The sequence below is a fragment of the Eretmochelys imbricata genome, chromosome 6, assembly GCF_965152235.1.
Source record: "Eretmochelys imbricata isolate rEreImb1 chromosome 6, rEreImb1.hap1, whole genome shotgun sequence".
NCBI lineage: Eukaryota > Metazoa > Chordata > Testudines > Cheloniidae > Eretmochelys > Eretmochelys imbricata.
The window spans coordinates 101,726,271-101,750,503 of NC_135577.1; the positions used below are offsets into that span (position 1 = coordinate 101,726,271).

At 40.7% G+C, this 24,233-nt stretch overlaps 1 protein-coding gene across 3 annotated transcripts in view; it reads right to left on the minus strand.

Annotated features, from left to right (window-relative positions):
• TTC7B (tetratricopeptide repeat domain 7B) overlaps positions 1-24,233 on the minus strand; it is a 309,423-nt gene that overhangs the window by 76,417 nt on the left and 208,773 nt on the right. For all 3 annotated transcript variants that reach the window (XM_077819262.1, XM_077819261.1, XM_077819260.1), the window contains 2 exons: positions 17,858-17,974; positions 6,450-6,547 (listed from right to left, as the gene is read on the minus strand). In XM_077819262.1, the coding sequence (XP_077675388.1) occupies positions 6,450-6,547; positions 17,858-17,974 (215 nt within the window). The remainder of the gene's footprint in view (positions 1-6,449; positions 6,548-17,857; positions 17,975-24,233) is intronic.

Below are 24,233 nucleotides of genomic sequence, written 5' to 3' on the forward strand. Positions count from 1 at the left end.
ACCACATAGTCTGTATTTGCACATCTGCATTTTCTCATTAATACGTCAAGCACCTCAGTGGAACTCCTGGTGACTTACTGTTCCACAAAGAACAAACAATCTAATGCTGCATGGGATGTACCATCTTATGGCAGCATGCCCCGTGGAAGCACAGTGCAAAACCTACAACACTTTCCTAATTAATCATGTATTAAAGTGCTACAAGATAGAACACAGCCTTCAACTTCTCAAACCTTTCTATCTAAGTACCCTGAAATTTAAAGAAACATTCATGCATCCATATATTTCAACATTTAAAATATCAAGGAGGGTGGTCACCGACCAATACCTAAACTAAACTTCAGAACACTGGATTATTATGGTGCAGCAGTGAAACCAAAGAGTATCATAGAATCATAGACTATCAGGGTTGGAAGGGACCTCAGGAGATCATCTACTCCAACCCCCTGCTCAAAGCAGGACCGATCCCCAGCTAAATCATCCCAGCCAGGGCTTTGTCAAGCCTGACCTTAAAAACTTCTAAGGAAAGAGATTCCACCATCTCCATTCCAGTGTTTCACCACCCTCCTAGTGAAAAAGTTTTTCCTAATATCCAACCTAGACGTCCCCCACTGCAACTTGTTCTCCTTGTTCTGTCATCTGCTACCACTGAGAACAGTCTAGAGCCATCCTCTTTGGAACCCCCTTTCAGGTAGTTGAAAGCAGCTACCAAATCCCCACTCATTCTTCTCTTCCGCAGACTAAACATCCCCAGTTCCCTCAGCCTCTCCTCATAAGTCATGTGTTCCAGTCCCCTATTCATTTTTGTTGCCTTCTGCTGGACTCTTTCCAATTTTTCCACATCCTTCTTGTAGTGTGGGTCCCAAAACTGGACACAGTACTCCAGATGAGGCCTCACCAGTGTCAAATAGAGAGGAACGATCACGTCCCTCCATCTGCTGGCAATGTCCCTACTTATACATCCCAAAATGCCATTGGCCTTCTTGGCAACAGGGGCACACTGTTGACTAATATCCAGCTTCTCGTCCACTGTAACCCCTAGGTCCTTTTCTGCAGAACTGCTGCCGAGCCATTCGGTCCCTAGTCTGTAGCGGTGCATTGGATACCTACACCTAAGGCTAACAGTGAAGGTCAGTAATATTAATAGTAAGCAATCTAGTGGAAGGAGAACAAATATAAACTGAGAAAAATGTTTAGAAAGCTATTTAAGCAAGAGGTTACCACACCAACATCAGATTTATTTTGATATGTTTTGTAGAGTTTTTAAGTGAGAGGAGAATCAGGCCTACAATGGGTTTACACTAGCAGAACTTAACTGATTACAATTCAGTAAGACAAATCAAAAACAGGCCTTTGCAATATGCAAAATAAACACAAATTATTTGATGCATTTGCTGCCTTGGTGCAAGATTTCAAGAAAAGATAGTTGTTATAAATTATAGTTATTATAGTTGTTAATGAAGGACCCAACAACGCAAAATAAATTATTACAACTTTTGGATGAGAAAGACAAACCTTGTAGATGGTTATATTCCTATGAGACAAAGGGTACCAGTAACTGAACTGACTATTCCAGGTTCAACACCAGATATGCTTTATTGCAATGCATATAACAGGTACTCTAAAGCAATACTGATTGATAATCCCTTTCTCCTCCCATCTATTACATTGTGCCACATCCAGGAGTTTGAGATACTAATCTATTCAAAACTGTACATCTTTAGGCACTCCAACATTACCTATTAAAATCTCCTCATACACTACTAATGTTTGTATTTTTAATATCCCCCCACTAGTTAACCAAGAGCATCTGACCAGGCAGGATCCAGTTTCCCCTAATGTTTTGAAGTTTAAAATCCTTTCAATGGAAACACTGTTTATTAGTTATGGAGATTATCAGAAAAAACAAACAGCAAATTAACACGCCTATCAGGAAGAGATAACCAGTTTACAGAGAGGAGGTGCATGGGGCCCAGGAACATGGATAGGCTGCATGGGGCCAGACAAAGGTATCATATTTGGGATGAGGGTGAGGAGGATGAGAAGATACAAACAGGTGAAGAGGAGAGTCTGTTCTTGAGAGAGGAGATGAGGAGGAAGTATCGGATGCTAAAAAAATGAAAGAAAAAATTGATACAAGACAAAAGATCCAAAAACGGGGTTTCAATGGACTCATGAATTCCAAAAAGAAAATGATATAATGCAAAGCATTTATTTCACTACTCATAGTATGAAGATGGTTTCTGCGGAAAACAAGTATTAGTTTTTCTTTAAAGAACTTTATAAAGTCCATTATCTTGCATGATATTCAAAGACAAGTGTCTTTATGTACAAGAAAACCAGAAAACTAGATTTAATCAAAATCAATTAATTTGGAAAGCAAATTTTCTTTAATATGTTCTAAACTCATTTTATTTGAGGAAAAACAAAGTTCTAGACAACCTGGTTTAAAACCAGCTACCAATTTTATTTTCTATTATGTTAGTCCAAAAATAAGTGAGCTAAAACTACCACATAATGAAACAAATACAGTAGAACCTCAGAGTTACAAACACCAGAGTTATGAACTGATCGATGAACCGAAGATATGGTATCTATTTGAAAGTGCAGAAGGATTTTAGGTGGGCTGACATGACATGACATTTGACCAGAAGATTAGCACTAACATTCTAGTCTTGTGAACAGAAAATATTTGGGCTTGTCTATACTAGAAAATTGCACAGGTGTAACTTAAACCGATGCAAATCCCTGTTTAAACACTTATTTTAAGAGTGGCTTATTTCAGTTTAGTTTAAGTTGCTAAGGAACTGACTTACGTTAAATTGACACATGAAACGCTTATCTGGAAATAAGAGTATCTACACAGGATTTTGCACCAGTTTAGCATTTAGTTTAAAAACAACCTTAGCTAAACCGGTACAAGTTTTGTGTAGATAGACAAGGCCTCTGGTGTGATTATTAGCTCTAGTCTCTTGTTCCATAGGTCAGTAGAGGCTGAATATGCTGCTCAGCTGTATGGATAAGGGACTCATGATTTAAAAGTTGTCTTATAAAGGAAAAAAAAATGAGCTGAATTCAACTCCCTCCCCTCCTTTTCTGTTTCTTTCGGATATATAAAAGAGGACCAAATGTCGTCCTCATTAAGGTATTTTTTCCTGCTCATTTTTACCTTAAAACTATCAGAAAGGTCAGGTCTGTTCTTCTATATTTTTGGAAGACCCACTGAACTGTAGTGGGAGCTCTCTCAGCGCATAAAGATTCAATACCCCTGCACTGTTATTATCTAAGACCTTTTCTTCCAAATGGTTCCTGACATTTGAGTTAAACAGATGTTATCAAAAGTAAAAATCAAGGAGTTTTAAGATACCTATCTAAAACACCCTCCCCCTAATCAACATACTAAGTTTCACTTCCTTGGTACTTGTAGAGTCATAATCCTTCTACTTCCCCATTCATCTACACAGTGTTCCAGATAAAGAGGGTAGTAGAAAACCTGAATTTCTAAGTAAGACTGTACGCTCTTTGGGAAAAGGATTGTCCCCACCTGTGTGCAAGTACAGCATGCAGTGCAATAAACCCTAAATACTTATTGGAGCCTTTGGATGATGCTACAATATTAATTTTATTGTTTATCATTAACAAGAACAAAAACCCTTTCAAAAGTCACTTTTCAGTCACTCTTTATACTTCATAAAGCAGCAAAAAGGAGGACTGTAGAAGAACAGAGACTCTGCTGACAAGTCCCCTTGGGGCTGGGCATGGTGTAGTAAGCTCTCATTTAGTACCCCCTGCTGACAGATCACTCTGACGCTGTATGGTCTGACTCTTCTTCTGATTTGGACCTCCAGCCAGGTCATATTTTAGTCCAACCCCTTCTGCGGTAACAAAAAGTCCAACGAACAACAAGTTTCCAATCCCTCTGTTCAATCAGTCACCCTTGATTCTGGGCCCCATGGTTCATATGCCCTTTATTCAAACTTCCAGTCATCAATCCCCCTTCTCACAGGTTTTATACCACCTTACCAGTGGGGTTAATAGAGGAACACAGACCCAGGGTTCCAGTCCAGGGACCCTAAGATAGGCAGTCACGTTTCAATCCCTCAACCTACTTACTGTCACCTCCCTGGACTTCTTCCTACCCACACTGTAAGCAGACCTCTCCCACAGCCTTCTCGCAGGGCTAGCACCTCCAGGGCTCTCTCCTGGAATCCCCCAATAAATCTTAGAGTCGAAGTATAAACAAACCCCCTTCTTCCCTCCTTGGGCTTCACCTTTCAATCGTCTCTTGGTCCTCAACTGAATACATCTGAGGGCTCTTTCCACACTGTGATCCCAGAAAGTGACTGCAGAGTTTCAACCATTCTCCCTGCAGACCTCTTTCTACTACAAACTTTCCTCTCTTTCTACTAATCCCCAGCTCCTCCCTGCCCAGGTACAGGTAGTTCACAATTCAGAATAAGACAAATCTGAATTTCCAAAAGTTCAAGTTTGTTGAGATCCTGTTTTCCAGTTTTGGCTGAAGATAGTTTGAAGAACAGTTTAGACAAACATCTGTCAGGGATGGTTTAGGTAAGCTTGGGCCTGCCTCTGCGAGGTCCCTTCCAGCCCCTACATTTCCATGCTTGAGACAGGCCCCAGTAATAAAGTTCAGACCTGGATACAAACTTCCCAAAAAGTTCATGAGATTTTAGATTACAAGTTTTGATCCAGGCACATCTCTATTTAACAGCAACTCATCTGGCTGATTAACGGTGAGTGATGAAGGTTTATGAAGAGAATTCAGTCTATAAAGGCAACGATTACTGTTCATGGTCTGAATAACTGGAAAGGTAAAATCAGGGTGTCCGAAGGCTCTATAAAGAATCTTGGTACTCACTTGAAAAACAAATGTTTCTTTGCATGCGTAAGTAGCTAGATTTTAAAATTTCATACCTCATTTCTTGTATTTCCTTGGTAAAACAAACGCAGTGAGCTAGCCCACAATGTGGAATGATCACAAGCCAAAATTTCATATTTTTAATTAAAATGCTTTTTTAAATTGCAAGTGCACATAAGAATGTGAAAGCAAAAAAATCCCACTGTACGATTAACAGACTTCTTGCTATTGTAGGGTACACACTACATCAAGCCTTTATAATTCTCGAAAATAAGGCATTTATAACGGAATACCTACTATAATGGCACCTCTTTGTGCATGTGAGTGCGCACATCTGGTCCAACTTCATGGTTTCAGAAATAAATCAAGTACAATTTTTTACTATTGAATAATTCTGTTACTTTATATTTCAACTACTCACAGGTTGATGAGTTCTAATTTACAGCTGTCAAACTGCCATAAAGACATCTCAGGCTGGTAAACCCTTCCAAAAGCATTTTATATTGAAGCCCAAATAAACAAGAATTCATGTCTCAAAGACAACAAGAAAAGCATGTTCTAGTTTTGACATAAAACCACAAAAACAAGGAAACAAACAGCTAAGGAAAATCTCTTAATACTTGTGATACAATAGGATAGATTAGGAAAGCTTAATATGGTGTCCTTTCATGTAAAGTTAGTGAAACTAAAATCACCAAATGTCAATTGTTTCCCTTTCTAAGAGTTTCTCTTAAAACTGTATGTTTATTCACTCATTTCGGCTGTGAGTTTCCGGTTTACACAGTCTTTTAGGTCTATTTATTCAAGTTATGATGGGTGAATATAAGATAATAGACTAATTACAGTTTAAAATATTTACTGACATGTAATGACATCGTAAAGTTAACCTACTGCATTTATGCAGCATTTTATTTTGCACTGTGTTTAATGAGAAGTTCATTATCTGACTTGTAAAATATTTATTTCTCTTAAAGTGTCAAAAGCTATTAGCCTCTGTTGTGAACCTGCCACCAAAATGAAATCTGTTTTCAAATATACAGTGCCAAAAAATAGCTAAATAAAAATCTTAATTTTTTTTGAAGGGGTGGGAGGGAGTTCTATTTCTATTTCTAATTTGCTTATTAAATAATACAAAGAAAAAATTTACTCAGAAATGTTCAGATACCAAGGGAATGGGTAATGTATCAGACCTAGCTAGCATAGAAAAGATCAGCATGCCAACTTTAAACATTGTTAAATATTTAACAATAAGTATAGTAACACTTCCTAAAACGTTTATATATATTTTATTAATACAAATATACTGACGGGCCTGGGCAATGGGCACTTTTAAAAACAAAAATAAATTAATTAATAAAAATTAAAGTTTATGCTGCAAGCATCTCCTCAAACAAACTTGATACTGCAATTTATTTAATTTTTTTTTTTACTTTACAAGAATGAAGATATATAGTGAAAAAATAATCACAACTTACACCGACTGCTTTGGTCTTTTTATCCTGTAAGATTTGCCTGATGATACTGAGCCACACGTTATCTTTGCTACTTTATTGTTCGAGATGTTAATTCTCACCTGTTTCAGGGTCACTGAAGTCAGGTAAGGTAATCGTATTGAGCTGTCGTCTGTCAGCAATGGCTCTGTCTAACAGACTGCTCCCACGTCCCGAATCACTGTAACACAATATTTAAAGTACAAGTCATTTAAAATATAAAATCAAACACTGACTGTTGATACAGATTTTTTATACTATACCTCCTCACATGTTGTTGCAAAAAAATGCAAATAGTGATAATCAAAGTTTAGTATTAAACATGGCCAATTATTCAGTTAAACAACTACACTAAATAAAAGGTAACTAAAAATTTAAGCCATACTTATTTTAACAATTTTTGTTCCATAATAAAGTCAATCAAAATGGGCACAAAAGATCCAAACATTTAAAGTGAGTCTAAAATGTTATTATTTTACCAGCAAAGTATATACTCAGACTCAAGTCATTAAACTAGTGCACAATACAGTAAATTTACATGGCAATTAAAAAGATGACGACAGTCTTAAAGAACAGAATCGAAACACATCCAAACCAAACCGAAACATAGGACAAAGCGTTAAAGTTCAAGAGGAGCTGTGGGAATTACTAAAGAGTAAAAGAAATGTTCAAAGAGCTGAGTTTTAAGCAGGAGTCTGAAGAAAAGAGGATGTTTTGTAGATGAACCAATTCAGTTTTATGCTTAGTGAAATTTAAGGCAACAACCTTTGTATAAATACAGATGGTTCAGGAGACTGGTAATGAATTACTGTAAGAATCTTTCACCTCTGCTCACTACATTTGAGTCTAGTCTAGTTTGGCAGTGACTGAAACTCAGTGCCACCTAGCTGTTTCATTTGGCAGCCTATGTGTAGGGCCCTACCAAATTCACAGTCCATTTTGGGCAATTTCATGGTCATAGGAGTTAAAAAATCATAAATTTAATGATTTAGGCTATTTAAAGCTGAAATTTCATAGTATTGTAATTGTAGGGGTCCTGACCCAAAAAGGAGTTGTGGGGGGGTGTGGGGGTTCAAGGTTATTGTTGGGGTTGCAGTACTGCTACCCTTACTTCTAAGCTGCTGCTGGTGGCAGTGCTTCTTTCAGAGGTGGGCAGCTGGAGAGCAGTGGCTGCTGGCCAGGAGACCAACTCTGAAGGCAGAGTCGCTCCCAGCAGCAGCAGAGAAGTAAGGATGGCATGGTATGGTATTGCCACCCTTACTTCTCCACTGCTACCTGCAGAGCTGGGCCCTCAGTTAGCAGCCTCCACTCTCCAGCTGCCCAGCTTTGCAGGCAGCAGCACAGAAGTAAGGGTGGCATGGTATGGTATTGCCACCGTTACTTCTGCACTGCTGCTGGTGGGGCACTGCCTTCAAAGCTGGACGTCCAGCCAACAGCCACTGCTCTCCAGCCACTCCGCTCTAAAGGCAATGCAGAAGTAAGAGTAGAAATGCTTCTACCCCCCTAAAATAACCTTGAGACTCTCCCGCCCCGCCACAACTCCCTTTTCCGTCAGGATCCCCAATTTGAGAACTGCTGGTCTCCCCAGTGAAATCTGGAGAAGAGACTTCATGGGCCATGACACATTTTTCATGGCCGTGAATTTGGTAGGTCCTATCTATATGGAAAAAACTTGGTCTATTAGTCCATTTCTTAGTTCACATCACAAATAAACCAACCCTACAGGCACCTGACTGGCAGTTTTAGCAGAAGGGCCAGGACTTAATGGGAATGGAGAATGAATTTCCTCTCACCCCTAAATTGTCCCTTCAAGGTTGGTGGTGAGGCACATTAGCAGGACAGTGAGGGGAAACGTGTACTGATACTGTCTGTGCCTTAAACATTCTGTGGATAAACAGATAACTTTTGTTTCTAGGGCTGCTAATCTGGCACTTTTCACAGTTAATTCTCCCTTTTAAAAGGCATTTTTTCAATGGAACCCTAAATTGCAATAGCCCCATTTAATATGGTATATGCTCTTGTCTAATTCTCCTCTCACAACTGTGACAATTAAGAGTAACTCCATTCAATTCACCAGTATAAAATGGGGTCTAAGTGAGATCAGAATCTGGGCCAGTTTTACATCTGTCCCAATTTTAAAATGGCCTCCTACTTTTGAATTGAAATGCATTCTTGCCCTTTTCTTTCAATTCAGCTACTAAACTCACTATAGTTACACTTTAAAAACAGGATGAAAGATACAATTTCCTTTCTTTATGCAGATGTTACTAAAATGTTACCAATAAGATCTTGCATGACACTAACGTCATTGCTAGATTGCAATTTCTCTGCAAAGAGATGCTATTATAGCAATCTACAGGAAACAGAAGGGAATTTTCTGGGATACAGACTATCAGTTATAGTTATTACATCAGTTGGCACATATTTTTTGGTAATGGCAATATTAATTACGTCTTCGACCCAGGAACAATGTCACATTAAATATCGTTGAACAGAACAACATTTAATGTAAATTATCTTTTAATTATTGCACTGACATTCTGGGTGTTATCTGGTTTCCTCCCATAGTTGTACTTATTCCAAAATAAGCCTGTATGTGACTGCTCCTCTCCTAATTCAGGGTGTGGCCTAGCTCTTTCCTATTTAATGTACAGAAACTGAATGAAAGTTATATGCATGTACAGTGTATTCCCTTAATTAGGCTGAGTTGGTTTAAGGATGCAAGTACATTACACTGTAATTGTAATGAGAAAAATACAGAAAAGAAGAGAAAGAGCCTATTTTAATTTTTGATATACTTTAGCAACCAGACTATAGATGCACAGCATTTGATGTAAGTATAATACCTTAATCCTACAAAATGTAAGTATTATGCCTTAATCCCTTATACCTTACAATAAGGGAATTAAAGAGTAGCAGAATTCTAAGGATTTATAGCCAATTAGTGAGCAAACATTTACTTGTATGCTGGAAATTACTTTCAACAACAAAGAGCAGATTGTTTTCTTGTGTTTTATAAGATCAATGCCATGGGAAAGAGTAGTGATTAGCACTTTTATTTCATGTGTTCCGTCCAGTTATTCTCATAGACAACAGATTAATGAGGACATTGAGTCCAACCTTCTCCTACAAAAGGTGATCTGATTGCAACCAGAGATATGTGCCATAGCAAGTCGAGCTAGTCAGGAAAGGAAACTTTCATTCAGCAGCACAAATTAGAAAGGGAACCCCCGCCTTATTATAATACTGCTCCATGTTCAGCTACTATTGGTGTGAAAATGCAATATGCAACATTAGGGTAAGTATGTCACATCACCACAACTCTGCCAGCACTGTATCAGGGGAGGTATGCCACACCAGATGCTACATAAGGGAGGTGTGTGACACCATCACAACCGCAACAGCGCTAACGTGATGTGATTTGTAAAACCAAGTCTCCTGTGTCACAGCATTTATTCATAGCCCCGGCCCCCTCCCTGAGATCCATGTTGATCTTGATTGTAATTTATAAAGATTTTTTGTAACTGAATTGTTGGAGCTTTTTTACCAAAAGCAGCAGCCTCAAAATCTAGGTTAGTGACAAATAAGGAGACAGAGGTTCCCAGGTTCTTTAGGGAGAGGTGGAAAGATCAAGAGAGTTGGCAACTATTATTATTCAGAACTGATATCACACCCAATGTAATGAGAATACTAAGCTTTTATAGTTCAGGGCAGGTCAGAATTCCTGTTGATACCTGGAGGAATTGTTACTTAACTGAAGTATTTTTAGGTTAGATAGCACTGAGCACATCAGGAAAGCAATGACAAAGCATGGTTAGACATCTGTACTGCACACAAGTATAACCGCATATTGTAGGAAGGTATAAAGATACGCTTACAATGTTACTTGCATAGGCATGATGCTGCAATTAAACTTATAAGTAAATTGAAACCATTCTGTTCAGCAGAGAATTCTGGGAATTTGGATAAGAAGCTCTTTTTGCCATATATAAACTGGGAAATATTAGAAATATTTTTCAAATGACAAATGTCACTTTGAACCTACTAACAGTATCTGGACCCTTGCCAAATAGTCCTATTCTAATCCATTTCTAGCCCCTTTTCATTCCAGTGTAACAATCTGAACAGAATATTTGGGCTTGTAAATATTTACAACATACTCTGAAAAACAAAATGTTACTTTGAGATATATGTATATATATATTTTACAGCCTATTTCCACATCTCTTTCTCAACAACTTTATTTTTAAATGAGAGATATCTTCATGAAAATAATAGTTGTTTTTAAAGAGTTCATCTGCTCCTACTGCTTATTCCCACCTTAAATAAGAATACTCTCTTTGTGACATCATAACTAAATACTGTGCAGAAGACTGTGACATCACAAAATGAGGACTTTATAGTCAAGCAATGAGTAACCAAATTGTGAATGTGGGGAGGGCTTTTAAAAAATGCACGGATGAAGATTAAAGTGGACTGGGCTCTAAACAGATGGTTCTCATGACATCTCAACAAGTCTTCTAAAAGGATTTTTTCTCTTTAATGGAAGAAAAACAAAAATATAGTACTACTTTCCAGCATAAACTCCTCGCCCAGCACCCGCTTCATCTTCTCCATGATTGGCCTCTACTATATCAATAAGATCTCCTCCACACTCTACCAGTCTGCAGCACCCATGACAGTGCTCGCCAAGGCCATTGGCAAAGGCAAGAAGAGGAATTGATGCCCCCATGACCCCTCCCATCCAGCCTGCCCAGGACTCTGGGGTACCCAATAACATGGTCTCTTTGTGTAAAAAAAACAAAACAAAAAAACAAGCCACCCCCACAAGTGGCATGCATCATGCTTTTTAAATTGTCACATACTACAGGAATTTAGATGAAACAGAAATATTCCTTATACAGTACTATTTTTCTATAAACGACACCTAAAGCTACAACACATTTTTAGGTATAAAAGGTACCACAATGGAGGGCACAGTACAAGATAAACCCCCTATCCCCCTTGTGGTAAAATAGCTTATATTCCCATTAGTAGAAAGGTAAATTAATCTGAAGTACCATCTGCTCGGTGAGAGTCTGGCCCTTTGCACCACTGAAGCAATTGCACGGGGCAGAGACTTGGACATAACTAGTCAATTGTAGTTAATTTGGCAGAGCTAGTTCCTTACACCAAATGCCCCCAGTTAAGGGGGAGTCCTACGAAGGGCATCCCTCTGCCATGCTGAGCCTTAACTGGTATAAATTAGAATGCCCCCATAGCTTCTCTAACTTGCGGCCATGTCAGGTTCAGTAAAGACCAAAGCTCAGAATCAGAGATCCAGAAATAGCTGTCTTATGTGCCCTCTTTTCTTGCATTCCCCTCTCAAAAATTATTCCTGCTCTCTAAAATATTCCCATTGGAGTAGCTTGTGCAATTTCTAGCACTCCTCCCCTCCACCCCAGATAATGGATGATATTGGCTCTTATATTTTAGGAATAATTAGGGCTGTAGATTAATCGCAATTAACTCATACAATTAACTCAAAAAAGAGTTACCTTTTCCGTAACTGGTGTTCTTCGAGATGTGTTGCTCGTGTCTATTCCACAATAGGTGTGTGCTCTTGCCACATGCACAGAAGCCGAAAGTTTTTCCCCTAGCAGTACCTGTAGGGGGAGCGCCCCAGCGACCTCTGGAGTGGCACCTCCATGGCACAGTATAAGGGGAGCTGTGCGCTCCCCCCACCCTCAGTTCCTTCTTGCCAGACAACTCCGACAGAGGGGTAGGAGTGCGGGATGTGGAATAGACATGAGCAACACATCTCGAAGAACGCCAGTTATGGAAAAGGTAACTGTCTTCTCTTCTTTGAGTGATTGCTCATGTGTATTCCACAATAGGTGATTCCAAGCTATATCTCTTGGAGGTGGGTAGGAGTTCACAAATTCCTGGGACGAAGTATGGCCCTGCCAAACCCGGTGTCATCCCTGGTTTGGGATACAATTGCATAGTGCAAGGTAAACGTGTGAACTGAAGACCACATGGCAGCCCTACAATGTCCTGGGTGGGGATGTGGGCCAAGAAGGCAGCGGACGAGACCTACACTCGAGTCAAGTGCACCTTCATAATCGGTGGCGGGGGAACACCCACCAGATCATAACAGGTGCGGATGCAGGAAGTGATCCAGATGGAGAGACGCTGAGTGGAGATCGACAGACCCCTCATGCGCTCAGCCGAGGCGACGAACAGCTGCGAGGACTTCCTGAATGGCTTAGTCCGCTCGAGGTAGAAAGCCAGAGCCCTTCACACGATGAGCATGTGGAGGTGGTGTTTCTCACTGGACGTGTGAGGCTTGGGGCAGAGGACCAGCAGGAAAATGTCCTGACCCATGTGATAGGCGGAGACCACCTTAGGAAGGAATGCAGGGTGTGGGCAGAACTGAACTGTGTCCTTATGAAAAACCGTGCACAGGGGATGGGATGTCAGGGCCCTGAGCTCCGAGACCCGCCTGGCCGACGTAATAGTGACCAGGAAGGCCACCTTCCACAAGAGGTGAGACCAGGAACACACGGCAAGCGGCTCAAACGGGGGCCCCTTGAGATGGGACAACACCAGGTTCAGGTCCCACTGCGGGACCAGGGCCTAGCATATGGGAAAGACGGTCCAACCCCTTGGGGAACCGGCCAGTCATAGCATGGGGGAATACCGTGTGCCCCTGCACCGGCGGATGGAAGGCTGATATTGCCGCCAGGTTCCCCTTGACTGATGAGGGCGCCAGGTTCTGGGTTCAAAGGTGGAGAAGGTAGTCCAGGATAAGCTGGATCGGGACGGCCACTGGAGAGACACCCCGTTCGGCTGCCCATCTGGAGAACCGTGACCATTTTGCCAAGTAGGCGTGGTGTGGAGGGCCGTCTGCTTTTCAGGAGGACGCGCTGGACCCTTTCTGAGCACGTCCTTTTCCCTCTACCTCACCATTGAGTAGCCATGCCGTGAGGCGGCCCCGGTCCTGGGAGAGCAGGTCCGGGCGGAGTGGCAACGGCTGCGGCGGAGCAACCGCCAGGCCCGTGAGGGTCCTGTACCAACGTAGCCTGGTCACACGGGGGCAATCAGGAGGACCCGTGCCTTGTCCGTCTTTATTTTTTCCAGGACCCAGCTGATCAGTGGGAATGGGGGGAAGGCACAGAGAAAACTGGCCTGACCAGGACAAGTGGAAGGCATCGGAGATAGTGCCCCGTGCCAGTCCCCCCCGGAGCAGAACCGGGGACAGTGCCAGTTCTGCTGCTTCACGAACAGATTCACCTGGTGCTGGTGAGCCACTTCCGGGTGGAGAGACCACTCGTGCTGGGAGGAGAAGTTCCTGCTTAAGCGATCCGCCCGTGTGTTCCGGGCGCCCGGCAGATGAAAGACCCTCAAGCAGATGTCGTGGGCTATACAGAAATGCAACAGCCTGAGGGCTTCGCGGCAGAGGACCGGGTCCTGCCTTGCCTGTTAATATAGAACATCAAGGCCGTGTTGTCCGTGAGGATCCTGATCACCTTGCCCTGCAGGAGCGAGCAGAAGGCCATGCACGCCAGGAGTACTGCCCTGAGTTCCTTGATGTTTATGTGTAGGGACAGATCCTGCACCAACCACAGACCTTGGGTCTGAAAGTTCCCCACATAGGCCCCCCAACCCAGGTCCGACACACTGGACATCAGCTCCAGTGACAGGGTCCTGTCCCGGAACAGGACCTCATGGAGCATGTTGCTTGGGGTGGACCAGTACCACAGTGAGGCGATCACCGAGTCAGGCACGGTGAGGACCTTGTCCATCCTGTCCCTGGCCTCGGAGAACTCAGAGGCCAGCCAGAGCCGGAGGGGCCCCATTTGGAGAATGGCATGGCGGACCACGTACGTGCATGCCGACATGTGACCAAAAAGCTGGAGGCACGCTCTGGCGGTAGTCACCAGGAATCTTGTGACCGTGTCATTGAGCCCTTTTAGGGTCTCGAACCTGTACGGTGGGAGGGAGGCTGTGGCTGACAAGTTGTCCAGGAGCACCCCAATAAACTTTATGCATTTGACCGGGACTAATGTGGGCTTGGCGTCATTTACCAAAGGCCCAGGGCAACACCCGTGGACAGTAGGAGTGTCACGTGATCCCTTACATGCGACCGGGAGCTGCCCTTGACCAACCAATCGTCCAGATATGGAAAGATCTGGATCCCCCGGCGCCTAAGGTAGGCGGCTACCACTGACATACATTTTGTAAATACCCTGGAGCCAGTGGATAGGCCAAATGGGAGGAACGTAAACTGGTAGTGATTCTGCCCACCAGGATTCTGGGGGGAGGGATAGCTCAGTGGTTTGAGCTTTGGCCTGCTAAACCCAGGGTTGTGAGTTCAATCCTTGAGGGGGACATCTAGGGATCTGGGGCAAAAAATTGGGGATGGGTCCTGCTTTGAGCAGGGGGTTGGACTAGATGACCTCCAGGGGTCCCTTCCAACCCTGATATTCTATGATTCTCTGAAACGGAGGAAGCGTCTGTGCCCTCGAAAAGTGAATGTGGAAGTACGTGTCCTGCAGATCTAGGGCAGAGTACCAGTCCCCGGGGTCCAGGGAGGAGATGATGGAGGCCAGTGAGATTATGTGGAACTTGAGCCTCACCGTGAACTGGTTTAGATCCTGCAGGTCCAGGATGGGCCTGAGTCCTCCTTTGGCCTTTCAGCCGTGACCACTCAGGGAGGGAAGCACACAACCAATTTTAGAAGGGAAGCTTCATTGAGTGGGGGGTGGGGGGGACACGCCTTTTATAGACCCTTGACTTGTTATAGGTGGCCTTGTACTTCGGCTGGGTGGCCTGAGCAGAAGCTTGCTGTGGCCTAAACTTAGATTTGGCTGGAGCCGGGACATAGAGACCCAGAGTCTGGAGGGTCATGCGGGGGTCCTTCATGCGATGCAGTTTTGTATCCGTTTGCTCTGCAAACAGAGCTTTGCCACCAAATGGGAGATCCTGCATGACAGCCTGCACTCCACTGGACATCCTGGAGAGCAGGAGCCACGATGCCCTTCTCATGGACACCACCGAGGCCATGGACTGTGCTGCCATGTCTGCCACATTCAAAGATGTTTGCAGGGATGCTCTGGCAGCTGCTGTACCCTCCTCCATCAGCGCCTTGAACTCTTTCTTATCGCACTCCTGGAGGGAATCCTCCAACTTGGACATGGAACCCCACAAATTGAATTTGTACCTGCCCAGGAGCGCCTGGTGGTTTGCCACCCGCAACTGAAAACTCGAGGGAGAATAAAGCCTTCTCCCGAAAGAGTCCAGCCTCTGCAAATCTTTATTTTTCAGGGTAGGGGCTGGTTGGCCCTGCCGCTCCCTGTGGTTGATGACTCAACCACCCGGGAGTTGGGTGCCAGGTGGGTGTAGAGGTACTCGTGCCCCTTGGTGGGTACAAAGTACTTGTGTTTTGCCTTCTAGAGATGTGGGCCAGCGAGCCCGTTTGCCACCCCTTCGTGGAGGGGCAAAGCTACCCTGCCCAGTGCCAAAGAGGACAGCACGTTGAATAGCGAGTCTGAGGGTTCCTCCAACTCCTCTACTTGGAGGTGGAGGCCTGATGCCACCCTTTTAAAAAGTTTTTGATGGGCCCTTAAGTCCTCCTGATAAACAAAAGAAATCATATTTTTCAATTCACCTCATACAAGTACTTTAGTGCAATCTCTTTATTGTGAGAGTGCAAGTTAGAAATGGCAATTTTTGTTGTTGTTATATAACTGCACTCAAAAAACAAAACAATGTAAAACTTTAGAGTCAACAAGTCCGCTCAGTCCTACTTCTTGTTCAGCCAATGGCTGGGACTAACAAGTGTGTTTACATTTATGGGATATTATGCTGCCCGCTTCTTATTTACAATGTCACCTGAAAGTGAGAACAGGCGTTTGCATGGAACTTTGTAATCAGCACTGCAAGGTATTTACATGCTAGATATGCTAATTCATTTGTATGCCCCTTCATGCTTTGGCCATCAGTCCAGAGGACATGCTTCCATGCTGATGACGCTCGTTAAAAAAATGTGTTAATTAAATTTGTGACTGAACTCCTTTGGGGAGAATTGTATGTCTCCTGCTCTGTTTTACCTGCATTCTGCCATATATTTCATGTAAAAGCAATCTCAGATGATGACCCAGCACATGTTGTTCGTTTTAAGAACACTTTCACTGCAGATCTGACAAAACACAAAGAAGGTACCAATGTGAGATTTTTAAAGATAACTACAACACTCGACCCAAGGTTTAAGAATCTGAAGTGCCTTCCAAATCGGAGAGGGATGAGGTGTGGAGCATGCTATCAGAAGTCTTAAAAGAGCAACACTCCAATGTGGAAACTACAGAACCCAAACCACCAAAAAAGAAAATCAACCTTCTGCTGGTGGCAGCTGACTCAGATGATGAAAATGAATACGAATTGGTCCGCAATGCTTTGGATCGTTATCAAGCAGAACCCATCATCGGCATGGACGCATGTCCTCTGGAATGATGGTTGAAGCATGAAGGGACATATGAATCGTTAGCCCATCTAGCATGTAAATATTTTGCGACGCCGGCTACAACAGTGCCATGAGAAAGCCCGTTCTCATTGTAAACAAGAAGTGGGCAGCATTATCTTCTGAAAAGGTAAATAAACTGGTTTGTCTGAGTGATTGGCTGAACAAGAAGTAGGACTGAGTGGACTTGTAGGCTCTAAAGTTTTACACTGTTTTATTTTTGAGTGCAGTTTTTTTTTGTACAGAATTCTACATATGTAAGTTGCACTTTCACAATAAAGAGATTGCACAACAGTATTTGTATTAGGTGAATTGAAAAATACTATTTCTTTTGTTTTTTTACCGTGCAAATATTTATAATAAAAATAATAATATAAAGTGAGCACTTTTCACTTTGTATTCCATGTGGTAATTGAAATGAATATATTTGTAAATGTATAAAGCATCCCAATTTTTTTAAATAAATGGTATTCTATTATTCTTTAACAGTGCGATTAATCGTGATTAATTTTTTAAATTGCTTGACATCCCTACTAATAATCAAAATTGTTGGGTATATGCTCTTAGCGATTATCAAATGAACTTGGTGAGTTTTAGTCCCTGTTAAATGCAACTCTGATTGTACATTAAACATATCAGACTTTAGCCCTTTTTCCCTTTGAAAAACAGAAATCAATGAGTCCCACCCATCTCTAATTTATCTTATAAAAACAGAAATGCAAATATGTAGTAACAAAAATTAAGCCAGGCCTTTCCAGCTTTCATTATCATAAAACTTCTTGTAATTAACCACTCACTTCTGTCTCAAAATTGTAGAGCAATGCATTTAAAAAACCTTTTGTAAATAGAGACCAGATATACATTATATCCCAAGAACCATTTTAGCAGTAAACGCAAGAAAAAAGATTTATGAATTATAATTAAATTGGACTTCTTCTGATGAGTTTCAGTGTACAGGAGACAAAATCCAAGATTTCTTTAGCATCTTACCTGGGGTTAGTGAGATTGTAACAGGACTTCCAAATCTGTAGCATATGTTTGCAGGTAAGGAGTGCCTCATCTGGGCCTCTGCACAGGGATTCCAGTTTGACTTTTGAAAACAGTAATCTAATAGGGAAGAGGAAATTTTTTTTTCCATGAGTCACTTTGAAGCAAAAACCCTTAATTTTCATTTGAGAGATCCTTGCAATGATTTGAAAACAAATTAGAATACAAAAGTTCCCAATACTATCTACAGAGAATCAAACTGGAGGGGAATCTGAAATATTGACTTTATAGTACCATGCCCTGGAATTGTATTCTTTAGGTATTTTTCCTTACCTTACACATCAAATACAAAAAGAAAAGGAGTACTTGTGGCACCTTAGAGACTAACAAATTTATTTGAGCATAAGCTTTCGTGAGCTACAGCTCACTTCATCAGATGCATGCAGTAGAAAATACAGTGGGGAGATTTTATATACACAGAGAACATGAAACAATGGATGTTACCATACACACTGTAACGAGAGTGATCAGGTAAGGTGAGCTATTACCAGCAGGAGAGGAAAAAAAATCAAACCTTTTGTAGTGATAATCAAGGTGGGCCATTTCCAGCAGTTGACAAGAACATGTGACGAACAGTAGGGGGGAGAAATAAACATGGGGAAATAGTTTTACTTTGTGTAATGACCAATCCACTCCCAGTCTTTATTCAAGCCTAAATTAATGGTGTCCAGTTTACAAATTAATTCCAATTCAGCAATCTCTCGTTGGAGTCTGTTTTTGAAGTTTTTTTGTTGAAGAATTGCCACTTTTAGGTCTGTAATCGAGTGACCAGAGAGACTGAAGTGTTCTCCGACTGGTTTTTGAATGTTATAATTCTTGATGTCTGATTTGTGTCCATTTATTCTTTTATGTAGAGATTGTCCAGTTTGGCCAATGTACATGTGCCAGCAATGCCCCTCTGCCATGTACATTGGCCAAACTGGACAGTCTCTACATAAAAGAATAAATGGACACAAATCAGACATCAAGAATTATAACATTCAAAAACCAGTCAGAGATCACTTCAATCTCTCTGGTCACTCGATTACAGACCTAAAAGTGGCAATTCTTCAACAAAAAACTTCAAAAACAGACTCCAACGAGAGACTGCTAAATTGGAATTAATTTGTAACCTGGACACCATTAATTTAGGCTTGAATAAAGACTGGGAGTGGATGGGTCATTACACAAAGTAAAACTATTTCCCCATTTTTATTCCCCCCACCCCCGCCCACTGCTCCTCACACAGTCTTGTCAACTGCTGTATATACATATCTCTTCCTATTGTATTTTCCACTGCATGCATCTGATGAAGTGGGCTTTAGCCCACAAATGCTTATGCTCAAATAAATTTGTTAGTCTCTAAGGTGCCTCAAGTACTAACACAGCTGCTACTCTGAAACCTATCACATAAAAAGAAATCATTCTTATAGGAGCCCTATTTGTAAAGTAACGTATGGTAACATACAACTCATTCTTTGTTGTGGAAGCATAAACACACAGTAAATTAAATCTGATTTTCATAAAATTTTGCATTCATGTAGATTTCTTGGTCTGAACTGGGGGGATTCTTCAATTAAACTCTATGTTCAAGGGGGAGTCCATATTTATTTTTTTCTTGTAATTCTCAATATGGGCTCCATTCAGTGTCAAAATCAGCACCTAGATCCAAGATGACATTGACTACATTTAACATAGAATCCATGTATATCAACCATGGGGAACTGTGTTGTACAAAATATTTATCTTATATACCACCATACATTTGACTTCATGAATTGTTTTTTATTCTTGATGGAAGGTTAGTCTTCTTTTTTATGACTGCAAACACAAGGCTGAAATATCTGACCACAGAATACAATTTCTATGATACACCACCATTGTCAAACCAATCTTGGGAACCAAAAACGTCAGTGATATACTGTAAATTTGATACACACAAGGTGAGTGAGGTAATATCTTTTATTGGACCAACTTCAGTTGGTGAAAGAGAGAAGTTCTCAAGCTACACAGAGGTCTTCTGGGTTCAATAAAAGACATTTCCTTACCCACCTTGTCTGTCTAATATCCTGGGACCAACATGGCTACAGCAACACTGTAAACTTGATATTTTTCATAGCGCAATTACAATGAGGCTCAGTGTAGTCAGAATTGAATATTTTCATATTACTTTGTGTTTCAATACGCTATCCTGATGAAAACCAAAGCCTTTTATTGTGTGGGGTATGAACACCCAAACAGGCACATTTACTTACAGAGGTTTAAGTAGGACATTACAATAGTCAGAACAGAACTAGATATAACGATGTTAAAGTGAAACCCAAAGGAGAGTGAAAAAAGCACATTGTGTTTGAGAAGACAGCAGCATTTCTTAGTTGGGACTGTGACTACTACTTTTGTGTGTGTGCGGGGTAGTAGTAAGTACCCTGGTAGACAATAAGTGAAAGAATTTTAAAAGCTTAACTGTGAATCACTCTGGCAAAGAGGAAAATTGCACAGTGCCATACATAATAATTACATTTAACAATGATCAGCACTTGAAAGTTTTCTTTGTTAACTAAAACGGAAAATTGGAAATGGCCATATTGGAAATGACACTATTGGACTAGAAAGGATAAAGGGAACTGAGCAACAGTATGAGTGACAAAGAAAATCTACCTTCACTCTATATTATGTTGTCATCAAGAGAAGGTCAAACTCAGATTTGATTTGAATTTAAGACGTTTCCTAACAGAGTTAAAAAAATAGCATCTTGCACTACGGATCATATAGCGAAAGCAAGGATAGATGAAAATGATGTTACTATCATAATTAATTACAATAGAAAAGAATTAAGATGACTATCTTTAACTGCTCCTTTGCACAAAATGCCAAGATGTCCTTTCAGCTGCATTTTTCAGATGTTATGTTAGAACATGGCCCCCTGTCAGTTATACTTGCAGTGACTGACTCAATTCCGTGATATATAAAATGGGTACTTCTTTAATAACTTTCAGGGGCATTAGAAGGATAAGTTCAGTAAAGTGCCTTGAGATCCTCAGATAGAAGTTCAAAGTATTCACAACAGTATTTGGAGAACAATTATGTAATTAATGCATGATCATCTCTCTGTCTCACTGTCAAATTTCGGTAACATTATCAGTTATGAATCAAACACACACACTAATAAAAGTGAATGTGCGTTAACATATTGATGGAAGATTCAAATACTAAGAACTTTTGCTTGGACTATATTTTATCTGTCTGCTTTCATAGTTTTAATATGTGCTTTAAAAACAACAACATCGTTTGCTATCTCTCTATAGCATCAGACAGGAAAAATCTCTCTAGAATCAAGATAGGACAATACTGGTGGATATCTAGATTTTGTATGGCTTAAACAGTATAGAAAAAACATGTTCAGAGCACACAGCTTACAAGAAGTCATATGCAACACATTGAGCTGACAAAGAACTTATAATTAACATTAAATAACATCTTTCAAACACTTGACTCAGGATATGGTGTTGAAAAGGTGTGGGCTGAATTAAAGGAAGTCATATGCAGAGAACAATGGAGGATTCTGTGATCAGACTTGAAAAGAAAGAGTAGCAGCAACACCTAGGCAAGAAGTAATGACAATGGAAGCAAATGGCAAAGAAAACCTGATCTTAGAATATAGCACACACAAAAGACGGTAAAATGTCCATGAAATTTGAAAAAGTATCTTGGACTAAATTGTAAAGAAACAAAAAATGAAATATTCGGCACCCTTTTAAAAGCAATAATAAATTAAAAGGAGGGTGCAACAGTCACTTCAAGTCATGAAGAAACAATGAAACTCCCTTGTAACTTCTTACTGGGATGGCCAACTAAACCAGCGTAAGTGAAATAAGCAAGCAAGCAGTATTTGTTAATTTAAAATTATTCCAAAACTTCTTTTGCTCCAAGCTCCTGCCCAATTTAGTTTAGCAGAAAAACTACAATAGATGTCACAGATAACAAACTTTAGCAGATGAATGGCTAAGATGCACTAAACTACAGTACAAAAAAGAAAAAAGTTTCTACTGATTAGAAAAGAGCCAAAAACAATGGAACAAAAGAGATTTAATAGCCTGAAACTACTGCAAAGTGAAGTCATACTGGAAAAATGTTCAGAATTACAATAATGCTATGAATGAGAAACAAGCCTGAGAAACCGCACCAAAACAAAAGTCAAGTCCTAGTGGGTGGATTGTATTTGATTTTTTTTTCAATGGTTACAACAGAAAATCTGAGGTTTCAAAAGTTCTTGATCACAAATTCATGGGGTCCAAAAAATATTGCAGTGTGTACAAATCAGAGAGTAAATGTGTCATATTCCAAGAAGTTGATCAGGAAAGTTAATGAACAAAATAAGAGCACAATCTGCTACAAAAAAATTTGAGTACTGAAGAGCACTAGGAAAAAAAGACTAGTGACACAAGCAGGGCACTCAAATCTAAGAGGATTTAATATATTAAATCTGAATCCTTCCTACATGGGGAACAAACAATGCTCCACTATCTGTACTGCCTAAGCTGGGCCTCTCTTGTGCATATCCTCTATGTTAAGTGCCATAAATATTCCCCCTCTAAGTACAGTTCGACAGAGGGGTTCTTTCAGTCAGCATTATTGTAGTGTTCCTCCCACTCCCCAGTCAAGGCAGACTCTTTAGCTTCATTCTTAACTCATCCCAGCTTCACAAGCTTCCTTGGTGACTTGGTTTTCATCTGTAGTTTTCCAAGTTTTAACTTTTTTTTATTGAGTCTCACTTCTTTGTTTGTAATGTGAAATGTTACAACACTTTCTTAGGGTGTTCAACTTCTCTGTCAAAGGCTTCTTGTGGGGTTGGTCCATTTAGCAGTATTGCCAACCCCAAACGTTCAAAAATCATGAGTCAGGCTCACCAAAAATAATGAGATTTGGCGTCATGTAAAAATAATAGATTATGTAAAAATAACAGATTTGGTGTTCTTTTATTTGCCTTCTGCTTTCTGAGCCTTTAGGGTGCACTGGGGTCACATTTTGAAACTTTTTCCACAATCACGAGAGCTAGAAACTTACTTTTTCTTTAAGAATGAAGGCTGAAATAATCACATATCCACTTGACTCCAGAAGCTGGGGCTTTCAGGAAAACAATTATCATGAGACTAATGACAAAATCATGAGTGTTGGCAATACTGATTATCTCTTGACAGTATTCTGCCTATCACGCTCTTCGTTCTATTTCTGTTGTTCAGGTATTTCCTTGTTTGTTCTTAACAGGCTCTTGGCTGGTCTAAACTTGCCACTTAGAACCCCACTGAGTTTTGATAACATATTTTACTAACATCTCTTTCAGCATCAGCTTCTTTGGTGATGTTATCCATGTATTTCCTCTTGTCTCATCTTGTGCTGCTTTGTACTGCTTTGTCCTCTGTTTTGTGCAATTTTTTCCCTATTAAATTATTAGTGCACAAAAATGTATTGAAATGTATTGAAAAGCAGAGACATAGCATCATGGATGGTAATCTGTTAATTTATATTTCATAATGACTAAATCAAAAAGGAAATAAAATATACAAACAGTTTCTTTAAAGGCAGACAGCAAGCTGGATTTAGTTTGACACCTCCAGCCAATAAAATGAATATGCCAAAGCTCAGACATTAGGTTAGAAAAACGAGAGAACTGTCTGGATGGAGAGAATCTTTCATTTTGAAAATATGATGCAAAGGTGGGGCTAAGAGGTTCAGTTGCAAAGTTAGCACCAAAAATACAAAAACCAAAAATGTAAAATTTGGGATAGTCAGTGGCATTTTGACCAGAGAAATCTCACTCAGTCTGGAATCTGTAGGTAGTTCAATGATTATTCTCATTTTTGTGAAGACAAAATTCCACAGGGTTTTCCTGAATTGTGGAAAGTCCAGGAGCTAATTATGTTGCACTGTTTATAATTATGGACAGGATATTCAGGGTTCAACCCTGTGAATCCTGGATGTAAATCTCACAGGGACACTCCTTCCCACCTTTGCAAATCACCATGGCAGAGTGATTCATAAATTGGAGAACTGCTCTGAAATCAATTAAATAAATTCAAGGAAGACACGTCCTATACTTATGAAGCAAAAATCAAATGCACAAATACAAAATGGCAAATAACTGGCTAAGTAGCAATACTACAGAAAAAGATCGGGGGGGTGGGAGTATGGTGCATCACAAATTGAGTATGAGTCAACAGTGCGATGCTCAGTATTGCCAATCTCAAGAGATTAAAAATCATGAGCCAGACCCCTCAAGAGATTAAAAATTATCAGGTCAGACCCCAAGAGTCATGAGAGTGGCCCAAAAATCATGAGTGCT